Here is a 17587-nt window from a genome sequence, read left to right as displayed (position 1 = left end):
CAGGACCGCCTTGACCGCCTCGACCCCCCGACGCCGCGACACAAAGACGCCTTTGCTGCGACGTTGGCTCTTTCAACCTTGGCTGGTCCCATAAACATTCACAACGTTTACAATCGCCAGACCAAGATCAATATTGACAGGCTTTTGGCCACGTGCACCTTGGGCCAGGACAACCTCCTCCTTGGCGATTTCAACCTACACCACCCCCGCTGGTCCCGTACCCCCTTAGTCGGACCTATAACTTCTGATGCCCGGAGTCTGTTCCACGGGGCTGAACAGGCCGGAATGGAGTGTATCACTGAACCTGGAGCCATGACGTACAGCCGAGGCAAAGACACGGGGAAAAACACCTCGACCATCGACCTGACATTTCACAGCGAAAGTTTACTGCATCGTTTTACGGATTGGAGCATTTTGGAAGGGCGAAACTTCAAGTCAGATCATCGAATCATTCAGACCATTCTACTCATGGAGACCGATCGAACCTCCAGCGATCGCTACCTCTGGGACAAAGCTGACGTTGCCGGTTTTCGTGCTCATGTGAAGCATGAGCTGGCCAACTCGGGCTTGCTGGACACGGCACTTATGAGTAAATCCGACATTGATGCTTATTTTTCCAAGTTCAACGACATCATTCGACTCGCCATCCCTTTACATGTTCCCCTCGCCAAGCCTCCCGTCATCCGCCGCTCAGCCAAGCCGCCACCTTTGAGAGACAAGCAACATTCCAATTTTGAGTAACAGGCTTCGACTCGGTTGGGTACAGATCTAGATGCGGAGCATGACTTTGACTCTTTTTGCCGGCGCCTCGAACATCAAACCAGGACGGAAAAGACGAAACAGTGGCGGACCATGCTTTCTGGCGACAGCCACGACTCCCCCACTATCCACAAGCGTGCCAAAATAGGCGCCCTCTTGAGCAAACCTCGCGTCTCCGGTCAGATACCCTTCCTCACCAGCCCAGACAAGACCAAGTGCACAAGCCTCGAGGAGAATGCGCAGTGCCTCCGGAAATCAGTGTGGCCCAATACCAGCCAAGGGCCCACAGCGCCCCCTCTTCAACTTCCCGACCTCGACCCTCTTCAACCCCAGCTCTTTGCCGACCAAGTTGTGTCCGATGACGATATCAAGGCTATTTTGTCAGGCCTCACCCGTGGTAAGGCTGCCGGGCCAGATGGAGTTTCGCCAGACGCCCTCAAGATGCTCCACGATCCTTTTGACGAGGTTCCTGCCGAGGCTGTCTACGGCGTAGGCGATGAAGATCTCCGAGGCAGCGTGGACAGCATCATTCATCCTTACATCAAACGTGGAGCGCAAGCCTGCCTGTTACACTCACACCATCCGGACGCTTTCAAACCCTCGATTACGGTCATCTTGCCCAAAGTCAACAAGGACGACTATACAAGCCCGAAAGCCTACCGCCCAGTTGCTCTGCTGTCCGTCGTCGGCAAGTTGATTGAGAGGATTGTTGCAAACCGTCTCAAGAAACTGGCCTTGGAGCACAGCGACTTGATACCCTCGACGCAGTTCGGTCTACCCGGCAAGTCCACGACCAAGGCACTGGAGCATCTCGTCAACTTGGTGCAGCAGTGCTGGTCCCCTACCGGCCGTGCCAAGTTGAAGGCCACGTTGATGACGATCGACATTACGGGCGCGTACGATCACGTCAGACGATTCGAACTGCTGAAGATTCTTCGCCAGAAGGGCATTCCCGATTGGATTGTACGGTTTGTCTGGTCGTTCCTCAGCGACCGCAAGACTGTCCTCAAACTCCCCGGACATACCTCTGAAGAATTTTGGGTCGATATTGGCATTCCCCAGGGCAGCCCCTTGTCTCCCATTCTCTTCCTCTTCTTTTCCAGCCCCATTCTAGAGGCTCTTCAAGCCTCTTGTCCGTCCGCAAGTTTTGCGCTGGCCATCTCTTACGTTGACGACACCAACATTCTCGTCACGTCTCCTTCGGAAGCTCAAAACTGCCAAGCATTGAAGTTCCTCTATGACAACTTGGTGCGGTGGGCATCACCCAACGGCATCTTCTTCGGTCCTCACAAGACTTTCATCATGCATTTCAGGAAACCCAGTAGTCGTGGACCGCCAAGTACCGAGCTTCCCGATATTCCAGGCCTCCCCAAGAACTGCCTGCAGACAGAACTTCTTTTGCTCGGCGTCGTTGTGGATTCGAAACTCACGTGGGCAGCACACATTGAACAAGTAAGTCACATCATCTACTTTTCACTTGCCTTCGTTTTTTTCCCTTCCCCCTCATGGCTGACCTTTCTATCGACAGACTATTACCAAAGTCAGGAGGACGATGATTCATCTTCGCAGAATATCCGGGTCGACTTGGGGGCCATCATTGCACGAGATGAAGAAGCTTTACGTCAGCTCGGTTCTTCCCATCTTCTCATACGCTTGCCCCGTTTGGTTTGTCGACGGTCGAGGCCAGAAGATCCGAGGTCAATTGACAAAGACATTGGTCCAATCTCTTGACGCGGAACAGGCGCGGTTTCTACGATTTGTGGCGGGTGGATTCGAGGCCTCTGCCTCGGAAGTTGTCCACAAGGAGCTGCACATGATCCAGCTTTCGGTCTATCTTGAACAGCTTGCGCTCAGGCACCGGATCAACAACCTCTATTCACCAGAGTATAGGGGCCTCAAGGCAATGTGGGACAATGTCTTTACAGACATTGCAACGGAGCAGCAGTTGGGCGCTCATCCCTACAAAGCCCTCTACGGCCAGGCGGAATCCATGTGGCTTGAGATGCGCGAAAGGGTTCTGGATAAGCAGCTTTGCCGAACGAACTGGAACCCCGAGCAAGCCGTGCAGTCGGAAGCCGAGGGCTGGGCCGATCCCAAGCGTCGCAAGGCCATCATCAAGGCCTACCTGAAGGACATCTCTATGAAGAGGAGCATTCTAGCGTGGGATCGATACAGAAACGACCGAAGCGGCAAGGTCCGCAACATCAACCGCAACACTCCGGCTCTCAAGGAAAATTGGGGCCCAGAGAGTCTCAAGTACTACCAAGGGCTCACACGTGCTCAGAGTAGCATGTTGTTCCAATGTCGCAGTGGAGTGATAGGGTTGAACGGCTATCTCTTTTCGCTTGAGGCGAAAGTAAGTTTTTTCTTCTTCCTCTTCCTCTTCCTCTTCCTCTTCCTCTTCCTCTTCCTCTTCCTCTTCCTCTTCCTCTTCCTCTTCCTCTTCCTCTTCCTCTTCCTCTTCCTCTTCCTCTTCCTCTTCCTCTTCTCTTCTCTTCTCTTACTTTTTCTTCTTTCTTTTCTTTTTAACCAAGGCCCTCCTCTTTGACGCTGCGAATCTAACTTCTCGTCTTTACTTCAGTTGGTCGAGACACACCGATGCCGCTGTGGTCATCCGAAGCAGACGGCCGAACATCTCTTTGCCCATTGCAAGCAGCTCAGCTTCGAACGGAGTCGCTTGCGCAAGCATGTCGGCGTGATCAACTTCGACTTGCTGGTCACAACCGAGGCCAATATGGCCACCGCGTGGGCAATTCGCCATTTCAATATCGCTCAGTTCAAGTGGGCGGGAAAGCACATGCCGCTTCCCCGTTGATCGCAACCCACAACCTACTACTAACCGCGCTCACCATTGCCGAACCTCCACACCATCTTTTCGGGGGCTACTTTCCTTTTTATCTTTTCTTCTCGTCTTGTTGTGCCCTCCGTTTTTTTTCACACGTCAACCACACGTCGACGCATCTTATCGGGCTGCACCTTCTTTGGTCTCGGGGCTAGTGTACCCGAAGACTACTACCACTTCGTCGCATCATTGTCTCCGTCGTCCTCGCCCTGGACTCTTCGCCATATTTTTCTCCTTTGTCTTCTGTTCCAGGCCGGTGCCACGGCATTCCTGTTCAACTTGCCAGCCTACCTCGCCTATGTACAGTAGCACACCTTAGCCCAGACTTTCAATTCAACCCCCTTTTGCCCTCACCCCCCGACGGAGCAATCCGCCGGGGCCGTACCGTGTATTACGTATTGGGGTGAGATCTTTGGTGACCTTGCAGTCCTTGCATTCCATGATCACCTTACTGACCTGCTATGGATCTAGGAAAACTGGGTATATTGCGCTCCATACTTCACTACTAACCAAAAGTAAGTGAACTTCCCCAGCGTTGCTTTGTGCTTCATGTATCGAGCCGTTTAACTGACTGGCGGACCGAGTCGCAGCAGCAGTCAACCGACTCGGCCATTTTCTCCCTTTCCTCAAGTATGCGACCTGCCCGTTCCTTGCGTTGCTCTGATATGCTAACAGTCGTGTTGAGGCAGCTCCCGACCTTCCGCCGCGTGAGTATGCCCGCCCTGTCCTTTCCCTTCCATACGAGGCATCAGTAACAGGTCTGACAGAGCCCTCCAAGTTCCAGCCGTCTAGAGGGCTAGCTTCACCCACTCCAACGCACACAAGACCTCCTGGTGCCAGCCCACGTGGGCGGCCAGATCCCGCATCATGCGCTCTTTCTCCTTGTCGGTCCGTGGACCTCTTAAGTAGTGCCTCCGGTCCCTAATTATCGCCGCTTCCTGGTCGCTGGCCCCGCAGAGGATGATCTCCAGCCCGGCGTCGATTTGCCGTAAGTTGCTTATTATTCGACTAGACTACAGAAACTAACGGTACTTCCCAGGGATCTTGTCATTGGTGCCGGCCCGGCCGTCCACGGCGTTCGTGCCGTCGCCCAGCCGGATCCCGCACCGCTGGAAGGCACTTCGCCACTATCTCGCTCAGGTGTGGCCAGATCACCCGCCGCTCTAAGCTCGCGCGAGCGGATGAGCAGACTCCAGGTAATGCCAAGAGTATCCATCCCAGGATCAAGGGTGGGAAGTAGCTCACAGTTCCTAGGATCAGGAGGGGAGGACAACAAAAGCACCCGGTCTAGCAATCCTAGGATCCAGGACAGGGAGCAATTCGCAGTTCCTAGGATTTAGGGACCACAAATAGGGTGTTACGCCTGCTGCAGTTGGTCCCTGTGGGCGCGTAGCTAAATAGTGCAGAACAGGGGATTATGATAGCAGAGGTATTATTACTGAAGCTTCTGCTTTATGCCACAGTCGGTTGCCCTGACCTGCACGTAACATAGGACTCGAACTTTCCTATAACCAGCCTAGTAGGTCGCTTAGGTGCAGCTTATTCAACTGCCGCTTAGAACCGAGCAACTAAGACAGTGGTGTTACTCTTCTGAGGTTAGTGTGAATTTGGTAGACCAGTCTTGAGCTGTTCACCTAATACAACGGAAAATATGTTGATTGTCACTAGATTATATATGCTTACTAATCAGCAGGATTGAAACACTTGAGTATTGATGATTTCTAGAAATGTCTCCTTTTCAGGTCCAAAATAAATTGCTGCCAAGCTACTTCTCGCTGCATTCCTTAAATTTCTTATTTGGCAGTATCTAAGAATAAGCCACGTGTTGAGGGCCTAAAAGTTTAACACACACACGTTTTCGGCTATTCTAAAGCAGGAGCATAGATAACTATGAAATACTTAATAAACATTCATCAAAGCGTGCAAAGTTGCTAAACGACTCCAAGTCCTCCTTCACTTCCAACACGCCTACCCGTGAAAATGATGCTCCATGCGGCTCAACTATTAAGAAGTATATCCTTCCAGAGCCCTTCAAGCTGTGTACCTGCGGTGCGTTCCCAATCAAGAGAAATCTTAACTTATTTGAAGTACAAAAATCCATAAGTCTCGTTAGAAATTTGGGCCACTTATGCAGATGAATGACCGCTTTTGAACCAGGTGGTAGCCATCTTGGGAGAGCCGGTTTCCTCCCGCGACGACTGGGAGGAGCTGGTCGAGGTTCGTCCAAATGTGGTGGCCGCACAGGTGGATATATCCTACTGACTATCCGACAATTCGGTGGCGCTTTCGTGAAATATATAACCACAGAATCTAGAACCAGCTTGCGCGCATTAATTGTGATGACACACACTGGTAGGCGGGCTATCTCTAGAGGACTCGTGGATAGCATTTCCAAGTCTAACTGGGTATCGTCGTCCAGTTTGAGACCTTTGATGGTTCCTTGAGGCTGGAGATGGCGCTGTAGTGTATCTGACTCGGCGATGAACTCGATTTGCCCCTTCCATCCAGCCCATGACCATGAGGGAAACTCGGATCGTCTTGAAGTAGGTATTGGTCGACATCTCTGTACATGTACCCAAAGAAGGCCACGTATAAGAGACTCGGAAGTCGATTCCAAGGTCTTGAGGGCCACGAAGGGCACTCCTTTCAGCTGAAAGACCGGAATCTTATAGCTTTCCAGATGCGCAATGATACCCATCAAGGCTCTCAGTCCTCTTCGTGAGACATATTTCGAATTGTGAAGTCTTTCACAATGTTGTAAAATCTGATGAGAGCAGAAGTAGGTGTTCTTACATAAGAGTCATTTTGCGACATACCGCGCAGGAAAAGACCCGAGTTGAAGAAGGAGTAAAGTTTCCCCTGCTTGCAGTGGAAGGCGTCAAAGTTCCATGCCATAGACTCCCTAACCTGCATGGAATTGCATTCAAAATAAACCTCGGAATCGGTGAAGAAGAGAAGACGTCGAGAAAGTAAAGCTTCCTGGTGCGTCCAAGCTCTTGTACACCATGTTGAGGATCTGATGAGGCGTGGTGGGTCTTCCGGCATGCGAATAATTCGAAGTCCATTTAAGTCCAAACTTTGCATTGATTGACGCAATGTAGAAGATACGCCGGGAAGTCCATGATCACTACACGAACCAGCTGCAGCGACAATGGTCAATTCAGCTCCCCCGTAGATTTTGTCCATGATCTCGATCTGAGACTGTTTGTCGTCTGGATCATCTTGATTGATGCAGATCTGATCGACCCATAGATATCGATACCCGAGTTTCCGCACCACGAGCTGGGCGTCTAGGATGGTTTTGGGAAGACATAGACGCGGAACTTCTATGGGTTCAGCTGGTCTGGCCTTATACGTGCTCCAAATAGATCTTTGGTTTCCGTACTGTCCCCAGACATAGCTGAGAGCAAGATAGGGGGCTTCTGGCGGAGACTTCACCACTAAAGGTGGAGTAACACCACAGTCTAACAGCCTTGAAGGGCCACTATGGTTGTCCATTCTGCCACACAGAAGCTTGTGTCGTGATTTACAGAACTCTAGGCTCTCAGTGAAAGTGGCGTACTGAATCTCCTGAGATAAGATTTGAGGTTGGAAAAGCTGATGATGCGATTTGGTTATTCTTGAGCAAACGAAAAAACTCGCTCTTGATTCAAAGGCCGGATAAGTGTTGGAGTCCGATGGTACAATGGCAAGATGCGGTATGTCTTGGTCAAGCAATCTCTTCGGGAGTCGCTTAAGTTCTTGGTTCGAGTTCCCTTTGTATGCGGAGTAGGCGCGAAGTTGTAAGTGGGTCGGCGATGACGACGTGTCTTGATTCTGCATCTCTCTGAAGAGTCGGCACAGAACACACGTGACCGATGCAATGCTACCGGAATTGTCGCCAAGATGGGCAATTACGCAGCCTCGTTGTGGCCTTGCTCGGAGTTCGGTAGCCGTTAAACGAAAAACACTTTCGAAGTCGATGGAACAGCATCGATCGCAAAGCTCGGAAGATGGGGTGTTTCTGCCGGACATTATGGATTCGATTTATCGCGATGGTTTGAAATCTTGTCTTCCTTTTTTTCTTTTTTTCTCCCCTGATTGGCTTCTTTCCCCTCTTTTTTTTTCTTTCAATTACTTTTTTCTGTGATGTCCAGTTAATATCTTGTTCATTGAAATTGTTTTGTCGATCTCTCAATTGGTTTCACCTGCCAATGATAAAGCAGACAACTATGTTCTTTAACGCTTCATGCTTGAATCAGGCCTAAGTTTGCGCGAGTTCTTCTGCATTTATCATTAATCATGACCATTGCCTGCTCAGGCGGTGAGTAGTTGCAAACGTGCAATCCCGGTATCAAGTCAGCCAATCATATTGCGGCCAGTCTCGTCAGGGGAACTTTACAGTATGCCCTGCTTACTATTTTCTGATCATTGGTAGTCCTGATAAAATATTGGTTTTTCCACTTGGCTGCAGGAGAAAATTGGTGGGAGGGGAGGATTAGGGTGGGGGAGGAGGGGTGTACATAACCATTATTGCGGTAAACACCAACTTCCTACTTCCTGGTTCACTATTCTATGACGTTCTAGACCCAGTGCCGCTACCCCAGAGCCCTTATTAGCTTACCAAGATCTGAATTCGGTCTTCGTCATCATAAGAATGAATCGGTGGGTAGCACAAGGTTTCTAGGACCGGATGTACTTTTAATCTAAATCCTAGAAATATAATATACCTATATGCGCTCTTAATACTAAATTCCAGTATTATTTATAGAATTAAGAACAACTCCCTTTATAATCCGTAAATGATGAGAGTAATTGGGCTTTGTTCACATCATAAGATTAGCAAAGAAGCTTGTTCAATTCACTAGCATCTAATTTTAGGAACTGGTATTTAGATTCTGTAGTTGAGTACGACTATTCTCTATATCCTAAGTTAACATATCTTAGATACATTTAAACGCTCAGTCTGGATTTACATCTATTATTACCCGATGAAATGAAGAGAAGTAACAAATTGGTGAGTAGTGGGAGAGACGAATACACCTGAGTAATAGAGGGTGGTGCCACTTCTTCGGCGTGCCTACGTTGGCCACGATGGCCACGGCGTCGAGCTGGCCGGTAAGTCCTTTACATAGATTGCGACGAGTTTTTGTTCCTTGGTCGGCAACAACGCTTCTGCAAATGAATCCTGCTGACCAGACTATCAGAAGAAGGGGCCCAACTCGAGAGGGGCAGACCTGTCTATGGGCATTGCTGGGTGAGACACGTCGCTTTCTTTTTCCCCCATACTCATGCTTGCCACTATGCAATGCATCCGTAGCAAGGAAGTCACTCACCCTTAACCGTAGAGGTTCTGAACTTTGACGGCGACGCAGAGGTTTCTGGAGAAAGGGTCAAAAGGGCCAATATCTTGCTTCTCTTCTTCCTCTCATGCCAGTCGTAAATTGGTGCATTATCAAAGTTCCGTCGTACTTGCCGTACCAGAGCTCGCAAAAATTCTTTCCATCCTCATCACTTCCCACATCAACCACAAGCTGCTCTAAGGGTGTTTAGCGTCTGTCACAGAGATAGAGCAGACTCAACTTGTGACCAACCTCCATTCAAACCAAACAACCACCAAGCAACCTACCAAACGAACCCGTCAAACGAACCCATCAATACACAAACCACCAGCTGGACAACCAGTCAGATAACCAGTCAAGAGTCCGGCCAGTCAAACCACATCGACGACAACCTACTTTGCTAAATCATGGTTAGCTTTGCTCATCCAGACACAGAATCGAAGGGAGTAATCACCATCCAACATACTGTCAGCAATTAGCGGGCTGAGACTCTCTCAGAAGAGTGTCAGTGGCGGAAGGAGCAAACGTGCATGGCCCAACCTTGCCTAAGGTACCTACATAGGTACTTTCCATAAGGTACCTCTTTTCTGCAACTACCCTACTTTCCGTGGCATTTTCCTACATATTCATGTCAGCTCCCTGAATATAACGACATGTTCAGGAATAGATAATCGTTTGGGAAACTCACGTCCGGAAAATGCTCATTTAAGTGCTGGGAAACGTGCCTTTTTGTGACTAAAATCGGAAAGGACATTGTGCGGGCAAATGGCGCGTTCTGTCAAGCGTAGGGAGGGAAACATCATAGTTAGGCAGATGCGCTCGGTCAACACGTGACCGCCTTCTGCGGGTGCACCTAGGCACGTACTCCCAAGGCACCTAATGCACGTGGGGTAAGGGACCTCAAGGTACTTACCCACCTACTTGCTTGCCTTTCTCCGCTGTGTCATACACCTACGAACCTTGACCACCCCAGGCCAGCCAGCACGCTTAAATACCTTCCACCTCTCTCCGTCGTGCCTGTCGCCGCCCAACACCATGTTCAATAACCGCTAGCATCTCATCCCTGCGCAAATCCCACGATACAAAACATCCGCTTGGCATCTTCTTCAATAGTCGCACAGACCCGACTCCTACGTAATCGGGAGGAAGGAGCTCGCAATGGCTACGTTTTTTCACCTTCCTCGAGAGCTGCGGCACATCATTTACCAGCTCTACGTCGTGTCCGACGGAGGCTATGTCCTGAATCCTGAATCCAACAAACTCAGAGATGCCTTGGGCAGACCAATCGAGCTGGCTCTTGCGTACACATGCAAACGCGTTGCCGACGAAATGAGGGGCCTTGCACTGGAAGCAAACACCATCACCGTTCCAACCTTTTACTCGCCAGACGAACGCCACAGAGCTAGAGACTTTGATCTCGTCACCATGATGTTGAATGAAGAACTGGAAAATGCGCTCCACTGCTCACAGCATCTTCTCTGGGACGATACATGTGATAAGATATCGGGAGCGTTCCCGGAGTTCGCGCCTGTTCTCGATATGATCAGACATGATACGTGGGGCACATCAACCAGGCAAGGCCCATGGGGTGAACCTCACTCCGTTTATCGAAATTTCGTTCGCTTCGCTTTGCGAGCCATTGCAAGCACAGATGGCAGGCATCGACTCAGTGACGACTTTACGGAGTCCTCATACAACGCACCTGACATCCAACTTCTTCTCGACATGGACCCGGACCCTTGGGCCATTCCAAGGCAACATGATCTCCGAGAGATGATGGACGCGCTCGGCGGGAAACATTCAATAAGAAAGTTTGGTCTCGAAAGATTCTGGATGGGCTCCGAATGCGCCAAACGTGCAATGTTTCGCTATTCCGCAGCCGCTATTGCCATTCGGTTCCTGGAATCCAACACGCCTGCGACCCGAGCGCACATGAGGGACATCGTGCTGATTGAAGACCAGGAGTCTGTTTCAAATCCCGAGTGTCACGCCATGGGGTTGATACCTTATTGTCAAGAGAATCCCGACTTGCGGATAGAGCGACGCATCAGCTTGTGGCGGAACGCTTTTTTTCATCTGCGGGGGCAAGCACTTGGTGAGCGGACACATCAAGACTACAATCTCGGTCTAGACGCTAATGAGATCTCTTTCGCAATCGCGCGCTGGATCGTTGAGGTATTGCCACTCGTCTCCGCCGGTATGCCCGCCAAATCATTCACGTTGGTCTTGGATGGTGAGGGTGAGCCGCAGTGTTCGGAAATCTTCCAGACTGTCGTTCTGCGCGATGCTGCATGGCAGCAGGCGATGGAAGAATGTTTCCAAAGCGGCGCCCTTCCACCAGAGCCGTATGGGACAAGGAGAAATACCCAAAGGAATCCGTTACTCGGCTTCTTCCCCGCCTATAACAACTGTTATCTGTTTGACAAGTTCCCTCAGGTAATGCGAGAAATCGTCGACGGGACGTCCATGGTTCGTTGCAACTTTGACACTGGGGACTTTGTGGACACGGAGCCATTCAAGTTGGTCGCGAAGCAGGGGTTATGGAGCATGGATCACTGGAGATTCCACTGGTACGAACGTCAGAAGAAGACCTATCAGCCTTCTCCTCCGTTACCGTCGTGGAGCGACATCAAATCTGGCTATCTCTCTGATCGCCACGTTGCATTCACGCCCTCTCTGACTGAAATGATGTCAAGCTCTTCCGCCCCTCAGGGCCTGCGGTGGTAGTAGTATAGAGACTACTATCGCGCGGAGCAGCCGGGGAGTCAAAAACATGCAACACTAACCAGGATCAGCATATGTCTTCAGTCGACAGAACGCAAAAAAAAAAAGGGGGGGAAATGGAGGGTAGCCTTAGTATCCAAGGAGGTTTCGTACGCTTGCGGTGATTACTGATCATTCCACCCAATCTAGTTGTGGAGGTCATCTGTCAAAAGCTTCACGAGCCCAATCAGAGACATCACCTACGCGCTCCCAAAGCCCGCAACTTCGGAACTGCGGCCAGATTGTCACTGACGTAGTAGCGAACGACGAAGGGGAGAGGAGGGCACTTTTTTTCAATCCTTTGAGGTTCATGGTCCGGAAGTTAGGGGTTGGGGGAGGCAGGATCGGAACATGTTGAAACCATAGAAACATGACGGAAAAATGGCAATGAGGCAACACGTAGCTTGGGGGCACTGAAAGTTTGGGCCATGCCATGCGCAAAAGGCACTCTTTGGAAATATTCTAGTATTGAAAACTGACTTTTTGATTTACCAAGTGATTTCACTGCCGTTCCGGTTTTTTCTTTTATTCTTCTTCGTAAAATCCCCCCTGAAGTTTGTTTTCTATTGCAAGCCTCCCTTCCCTCAAACGAAAAAAAGCCGTCATCGCGGCCGGGTATCATCGATCCCGCTCTTCAATCAAACCCTCCTCCTCCTCCTCGCCTTTCCTCCCCTTCCCCGCCCCTACTCCCTACTATCACCGCCCACGCTTCAGACCAGCCTGGCTCAGCAAGTCCACATTCCGCGGCAAGTCGAAATCGCCCCTCGCCTCGAACCAGAAGAGCATCTCCGGCTCCGGGCCCGTCGGCTTTGTCGGTTTCTTCGTCTGCTGCGACTGCGACTGCCCAGACATGACCACGTCCCCCATCAGCACCACCGCCGCCGCCGCCGCCGCCCTCCTCATCGCTCTCCTCCTCGTCGTCCTCATCATCCTCGTCGTCATCCTCCTCCTCGAGCCCCCTCCTCAACCCAGTCCTCACATTCTCCACCCCCATCCGCCGCTCGTCCTCGGTATACACGTCCCCCGCCTCCTCGAGGACGTACTTTTGCACACGCTCGACAGTCCACGCGCGCACGTCGCGCCACACCGCCTCGAGCTGGGCCTCGCCGCCGCCGCCGCCGCCGCCGCCGTCGTTGCCAGCACCAGCAGGTCCACCGCCAATACCAACACTGCTGCCGTCCGACAAGGAAAGAGGAGCGTTCGCACCGCGCAGCTCTCGCGTCGTCTCCCGCCCGCGCTCGACCCACTCCTCGACGCCCGGCTCGAGCTTCTTGCGGAGCAGCTGCAGCAGGATGTTTTCGTGCACGCGGCCCGGGTAGGCGACGTCCGGGAAGACGTGGAGGTGCTGGAAGACGTGCGTGTTCTCTGTCAGGGTCTCGAGGAGGGATTGGAGGTTGCGGAGGAGGATTTGGGATTGTGCTTGGAGGGATGCCCTGTGTTGTATTGCGCAAAATGTTAGCCTTCTAGATTTTTTTTTTCTCTCTCTCCTGCTTCTTCTTTCCATTGTTTCGAATCGCGTGTCGTGATGAACGGGGTAGTTGCGAGGGAATGAGGGAGGACGGAGAAGGGGAAGAGCTTACGGGGGAGGAAGCGGGTTGCTCTTCAAGACGTCCATCCGCAGACCCTGGATACTGTTGGAGAGCTGGAACAAACGCTGGCGCGTCTGCTCAATCGCCTTGAATTCATCGGCCGTGATGCCGAGCGCGTTCGGCTTGTCCATTGTCCGTGATCTAATCTTTGCGCCCGCTGTTTTGTGTTCGTGCGGCTCGTCGCAGATCGGAGAATCGTAGAGGTTCTTCGGGGATCGTAGCGGGTGATGGAAATCGCACAGCTCACGCGACTCGACGCGCCGGAGGATTTGTTGAATGCTTAGCGAGTCGCAAGAGAGGGGGAAAAAAAAAGTATTGGAACAGACGAGTCGGGAGGAGATGAGACAGCGCAATTGATTCTTCGCGTAGGCAGCCTGAGGTGGTTTTGTTGAGAGTTTACCGGAACTGGAGCTCTCTCTATCCAGGTTGAGGAGGGGAGAAAAGGTTCGAGTGACGTTCTGATCCACTCGGCCGGGGAAAAGATGAGTGGGTCCAGGAGCTCCGCATCGAACGGGGGTGTGGGCAGCGATCACGGCGTCCGCACGTACCTCGCGTACCCCGCTGGCCCGGCGCAAATCCCAGCCAACAAAGCGATGCAGGGCCGGGAGCAGGGGCCATGCAGGACAGAATTCCTCTCAGTTCAGCTAAAGGTAGAAGGTAAGTAGGTACGCATACAAGGGAGACCAGACGACCCCTCATCCTCAGACTCGTGCGACGCTCTTCCTGGTCGCGGGGAAACGACCACACTCAATTGGCTTCGGATTTGCATGCTTGACATAAGGCATTCAAATACAGCTAGCGGCGCGGCAAAGCACTCACCTTGTCAGATGAAGCCAAGGCGGTCCCAATGAACGAGCACGGCGAGATCGGATTAGCATGTCAAGTGAGGCAGTCGGGATATCGTGACGACGGGCGAACTACTTGAGATGGTCTCTGAGTAACCCTCGGAGGTTAAGTGTCACGATTCAATGAGACAGGACCTTCATTGCAACCGGCAACTTGCTTATGTGCTAATTCTTGGGCATTCATTTCCTAGGGCGCCATTGATGAAAGCTAATATACAAAGGGCGTCTGGTCTGTCCTGGAGATCATGACCATGCGCCTAATCGCCTGGCGGATATCTGCGAGAAAGAAGAGAAAAGATGTCGCGTGCTGTAAATCAAATGATATGCTCCAACGCCCCTGTGACATGCATTTTTGGTGTCGTTATCATCATGAATATGCAAAAGATTTATTGGCCGTGAGATCCAGCTTGGTCGTGGAGAACTCTGTGACCGGTTGTGGCGCGGTCGACCTCCCGACCGTACTTGTCCACGGGCGGGTATCGAGCGCGACGCTCGAGGTCATCCAGAGGAATCTGCGAGCGGATGTACCTATGAGACATTAGCATCGAGTCTGGTGATTCATTATGCCACAGTCACAACTTACTTCATTCTACCGTCGTCAACGGGGTCGTAGTCCCAGCTGGTGAACTGGCCCTGGGTAAGAGCGCCCCATACGAGGCGACGCTTGCGCTGAGACTGCAAAACCTGCTCGGTGATGGCATCAAAGTCCCACTTGGCCTTCGTCTCGGCGTTGTACTCGTCAAGCTTTGCCTTGGCTTCCTCGTCCAACAGCTTACCAGTAATGGCCTTGGATGACGCCAGGTTGACTAGTTCGAGCGGGTCGTGCTTGAGGTTGAACAACTGAGTACCGTCTGCAGGGCAGTGGATGTACTTCCAAGGACCCTCTCGAATCATCATGAGCGGACTGACAGTGCCCTCGCCCGTGTACTCGGCGTAGACCTTGTCGTGGCCAGTCTTGCCCTGAAGATGGGGTAGCAATGAAACACCGTCCATAGGCAGACCAGGAGCAGGTTTCGTGCCGACCAAATCGCACAGCGTCGGGAGAATGTCGAGGGTGGAAACGTTCTTGTCCACACGATGGGGCTCAAAGTCCTTGGGGTGGCGGACAAACAGCGGCACCCTGACGGAAGACTCAAAGTAGCTCATCTTGTACCACAGTCCACGCTCGCCGAGCATGTCGCCGTGATCGCCGCTGAAGACGATGATGGTGTTGTCGTCCAGACCGCACTTCTTCAGAACGGACAAGAGCCTTCCGACGCAGTCATCAACGTAGCTGACAGCGCCGTAGTATGCGCGGCGAGCCCGCTTGATCTGGTCGTCGGTGAAATCGTAGTCCCAAAGATCGCAGACCTTCATGAGACGCTTGCTGTGAGGGTCTTGCTCTTCCTTGGGAATTCGAACCTTGGGAAGAGCGATATCGACGTCCTCGTAGAGATCCCAGTACTTGTCCTCAATTGTGTAAGGGTCATGAGGGTGAGTGAGAGATACGGTGAGAGCAAAGGGACGCTTCTCGGGACCCTCACGGACGTGGTCGTAGAGGAACTGAGTGGAGCGGAACATGACCTCCTCGTCGTAATCCAGCTGGTTGCTTCGCACGCAGGTGCCGGCTTGAAGAATGGAGCTGGAGTTGTGATACCACTCAAGGCGAGTATCTGGCTCATCCCAGTTGACCACCCAGCCAAAGTCGCCGGGGTAAATGTCGCTAGTCAAACGAGTCTCATAGCCATGAAGCTGATCCCCGATGAAATGCATCTTGCCTGCCAGCGCAGTCTGGTAGCCCTTCAGACGCAGGTAGTGTGCGTAGGTCGGAATCTCACTGGAGATCTGGCTGGCGTTGTCGTAAGCACCAATCTTCATGGGCAAAAGACCAGTGATCAAGCTCATGCGCGATGGTGCGCACAGGGGCGAGGGGCAGTAGGCAGAGTCGAACTGAACAGACTCAGCGGCAAGAGCATCCAGGTTTGGTGTCTTGATCTGTGACTCGGGGTTGTACATTTTGAGCTGGGGTGCGGCCAGTTGGTCGGCCATGATGAAGAGGATGTTGGGCTGCTTCGCGCTCGGTGCGCCATTGCCATTGCCGTTGGCAGACTTGCCATTGGCGGGTTGCGCCAGAGGCGAAGAGGGAAGTGAGTTGAGATCGGGGGCCATTGTGCTTGTAGCCAATGGTCTCGAGTAAGGCTTGTTTATTGAAACTTAAGCAGGTTTGCTGGAGGTGGTGGTTGCGGTGTTATCGTTTGTTGCGTGGAGGGAAATGTTTATGGCTTGTGAGAGGGCGAAAAACGAGACTGCTTATAAAGAACTGATGTGTGTGTGTGTGTGTGTGTGTGTGTTAAGTGTGATGAAGATCAATGATGGAAAAGTTTATACGTGATCAAGGACAAGGAGTGGTCAGTGATTAGGAGAAAGACGCAATGGATTGAGTCTTTTGGATGATCTAGAAAAGAAAGAAGGAAGTTAATCACAATTGTATGTGGGAGGAAGCGTCCTTTAAGAAAGTGAGCCAAGAGAAGAGAGCGAGAGCAGTCCCGTCCGCCTCGACGGTTTACCTGCCTTACCTAGGACCAGCCATGGGCCATAGCCCTTGGAGCCCGATAGGAAGGGACGACGGGACGTGGAGAAGATGGGCGTGGAACTTAGAAGGACAGGAGGGCGAGGCAAGGAGAAGCAGCGCCAGACGCCAAACGCCAAACGGGGGCCACGCCAATGCACAGACACTGCATATGCATCAAACGAGGGATCTGCGGAGTACTTGAGATAAGGATACCCCGGACCCCGTCGCGTTGCCTGAAAGCGCCCAAAGGGCTCGTGCACTATGATGGGGCTCTTCCCAACTCATGCAATGTCACGGGGTTCCAGCTGCTTCTTTCCTCCCACCCATCCTTGGCAATCAATACTCCTCTGTTCATACCAAGGCCACATGTGCCAGGAGGAACACGGTGAGGTGGCCGATGAGCGGGAAAGAATGGGGTGAAGGGACAGACAGTAATTCCTGACAGATGCAGGCGGCAGAGAACAGCAGGATCGCTCGGAGCCCGTTCGTCGTCAACAAATCTCCTCTCTGGTCACCTATCCAATGGTCAAGGAAGGATGATGCCTTACCGTACACTCCGTGTAGGTAGGCCATCAGCCAAAAAACTGTCAGACGGCAGCAGCAGCCATCCAATTCCAATCCGCCTTACCAAACTTGTTTAGTCACCGCCTCGATTCTGCTTCCTCCACCTTCTCCTCCTTTCGCCATTCAATGATACGGATAATTCATTACAATTTCCAAACCACACTACCTCACTACCTTACGCTCTTCGCTACGCTTACACCTAGCACGCCTGCGTAGTCTGTGACTCTATCCAAGGAAGACAGGTCGAGCGCAATGCGTCAAAAATATGGCGTTTTCCGATCAGCCGATTGCGAAATAACCCATGCAAAAGCACCGACCAGCCACTCTTACACTTTGTCAGCATGGCGGCAACA

General features: G+C 51.9%; 2 protein-coding genes across 2 annotated transcripts; both read right to left on the bottom strand.

Annotated features, from left to right (window-relative positions):
* Positions 1–12381: 12381 nt before the first annotated feature.
* MED8 (mediator of RNA polymerase II transcription subunit 8) lies at positions 12382–13405 on the bottom strand (the record flags this gene model as incomplete). The annotated part of the gene is made up of 3 exons (XM_065755927.1): positions 12382–12405; positions 12461–13118; positions 13266–13405. 3 exons carry the CDS (start codon positions 13403–13405, stop codon positions 12382–12384), a joined length of 822 nt encoding a protein of 273 aa, XP_065615167.1.
* A 1100-nt stretch (positions 13406–14505) lies between these two features.
* On the bottom strand, positions 14506–16267 carry N0V96_000398 (uncharacterized protein; the record flags this gene model as incomplete). The annotated part of the gene is made up of 2 exons (XM_053193509.2): positions 14506–14647; positions 14703–16267. The coding sequence occupies 2 exons, from the start codon at positions 16265–16267 to the stop codon at positions 14506–14508; spliced, it is 1707 nt and encodes a 568-aa protein (XP_053049226.2).
* Positions 16268–17587: the final 1320 nt, after the last annotated feature.

Source organism: Colletotrichum fioriniae (genome assembly GCF_027942845.1).
Source record: "Colletotrichum fioriniae strain IMI 355084 chromosome Unknown scaffold_1, whole genome shotgun sequence".
NCBI lineage: Eukaryota > Fungi > Ascomycota > Sordariomycetes > Glomerellales > Glomerellaceae > Colletotrichum > Colletotrichum fioriniae.
Note: the sequence above shows the minus strand (reverse complement) of the source record. Positions and strands in the feature narration are given on the sequence as shown.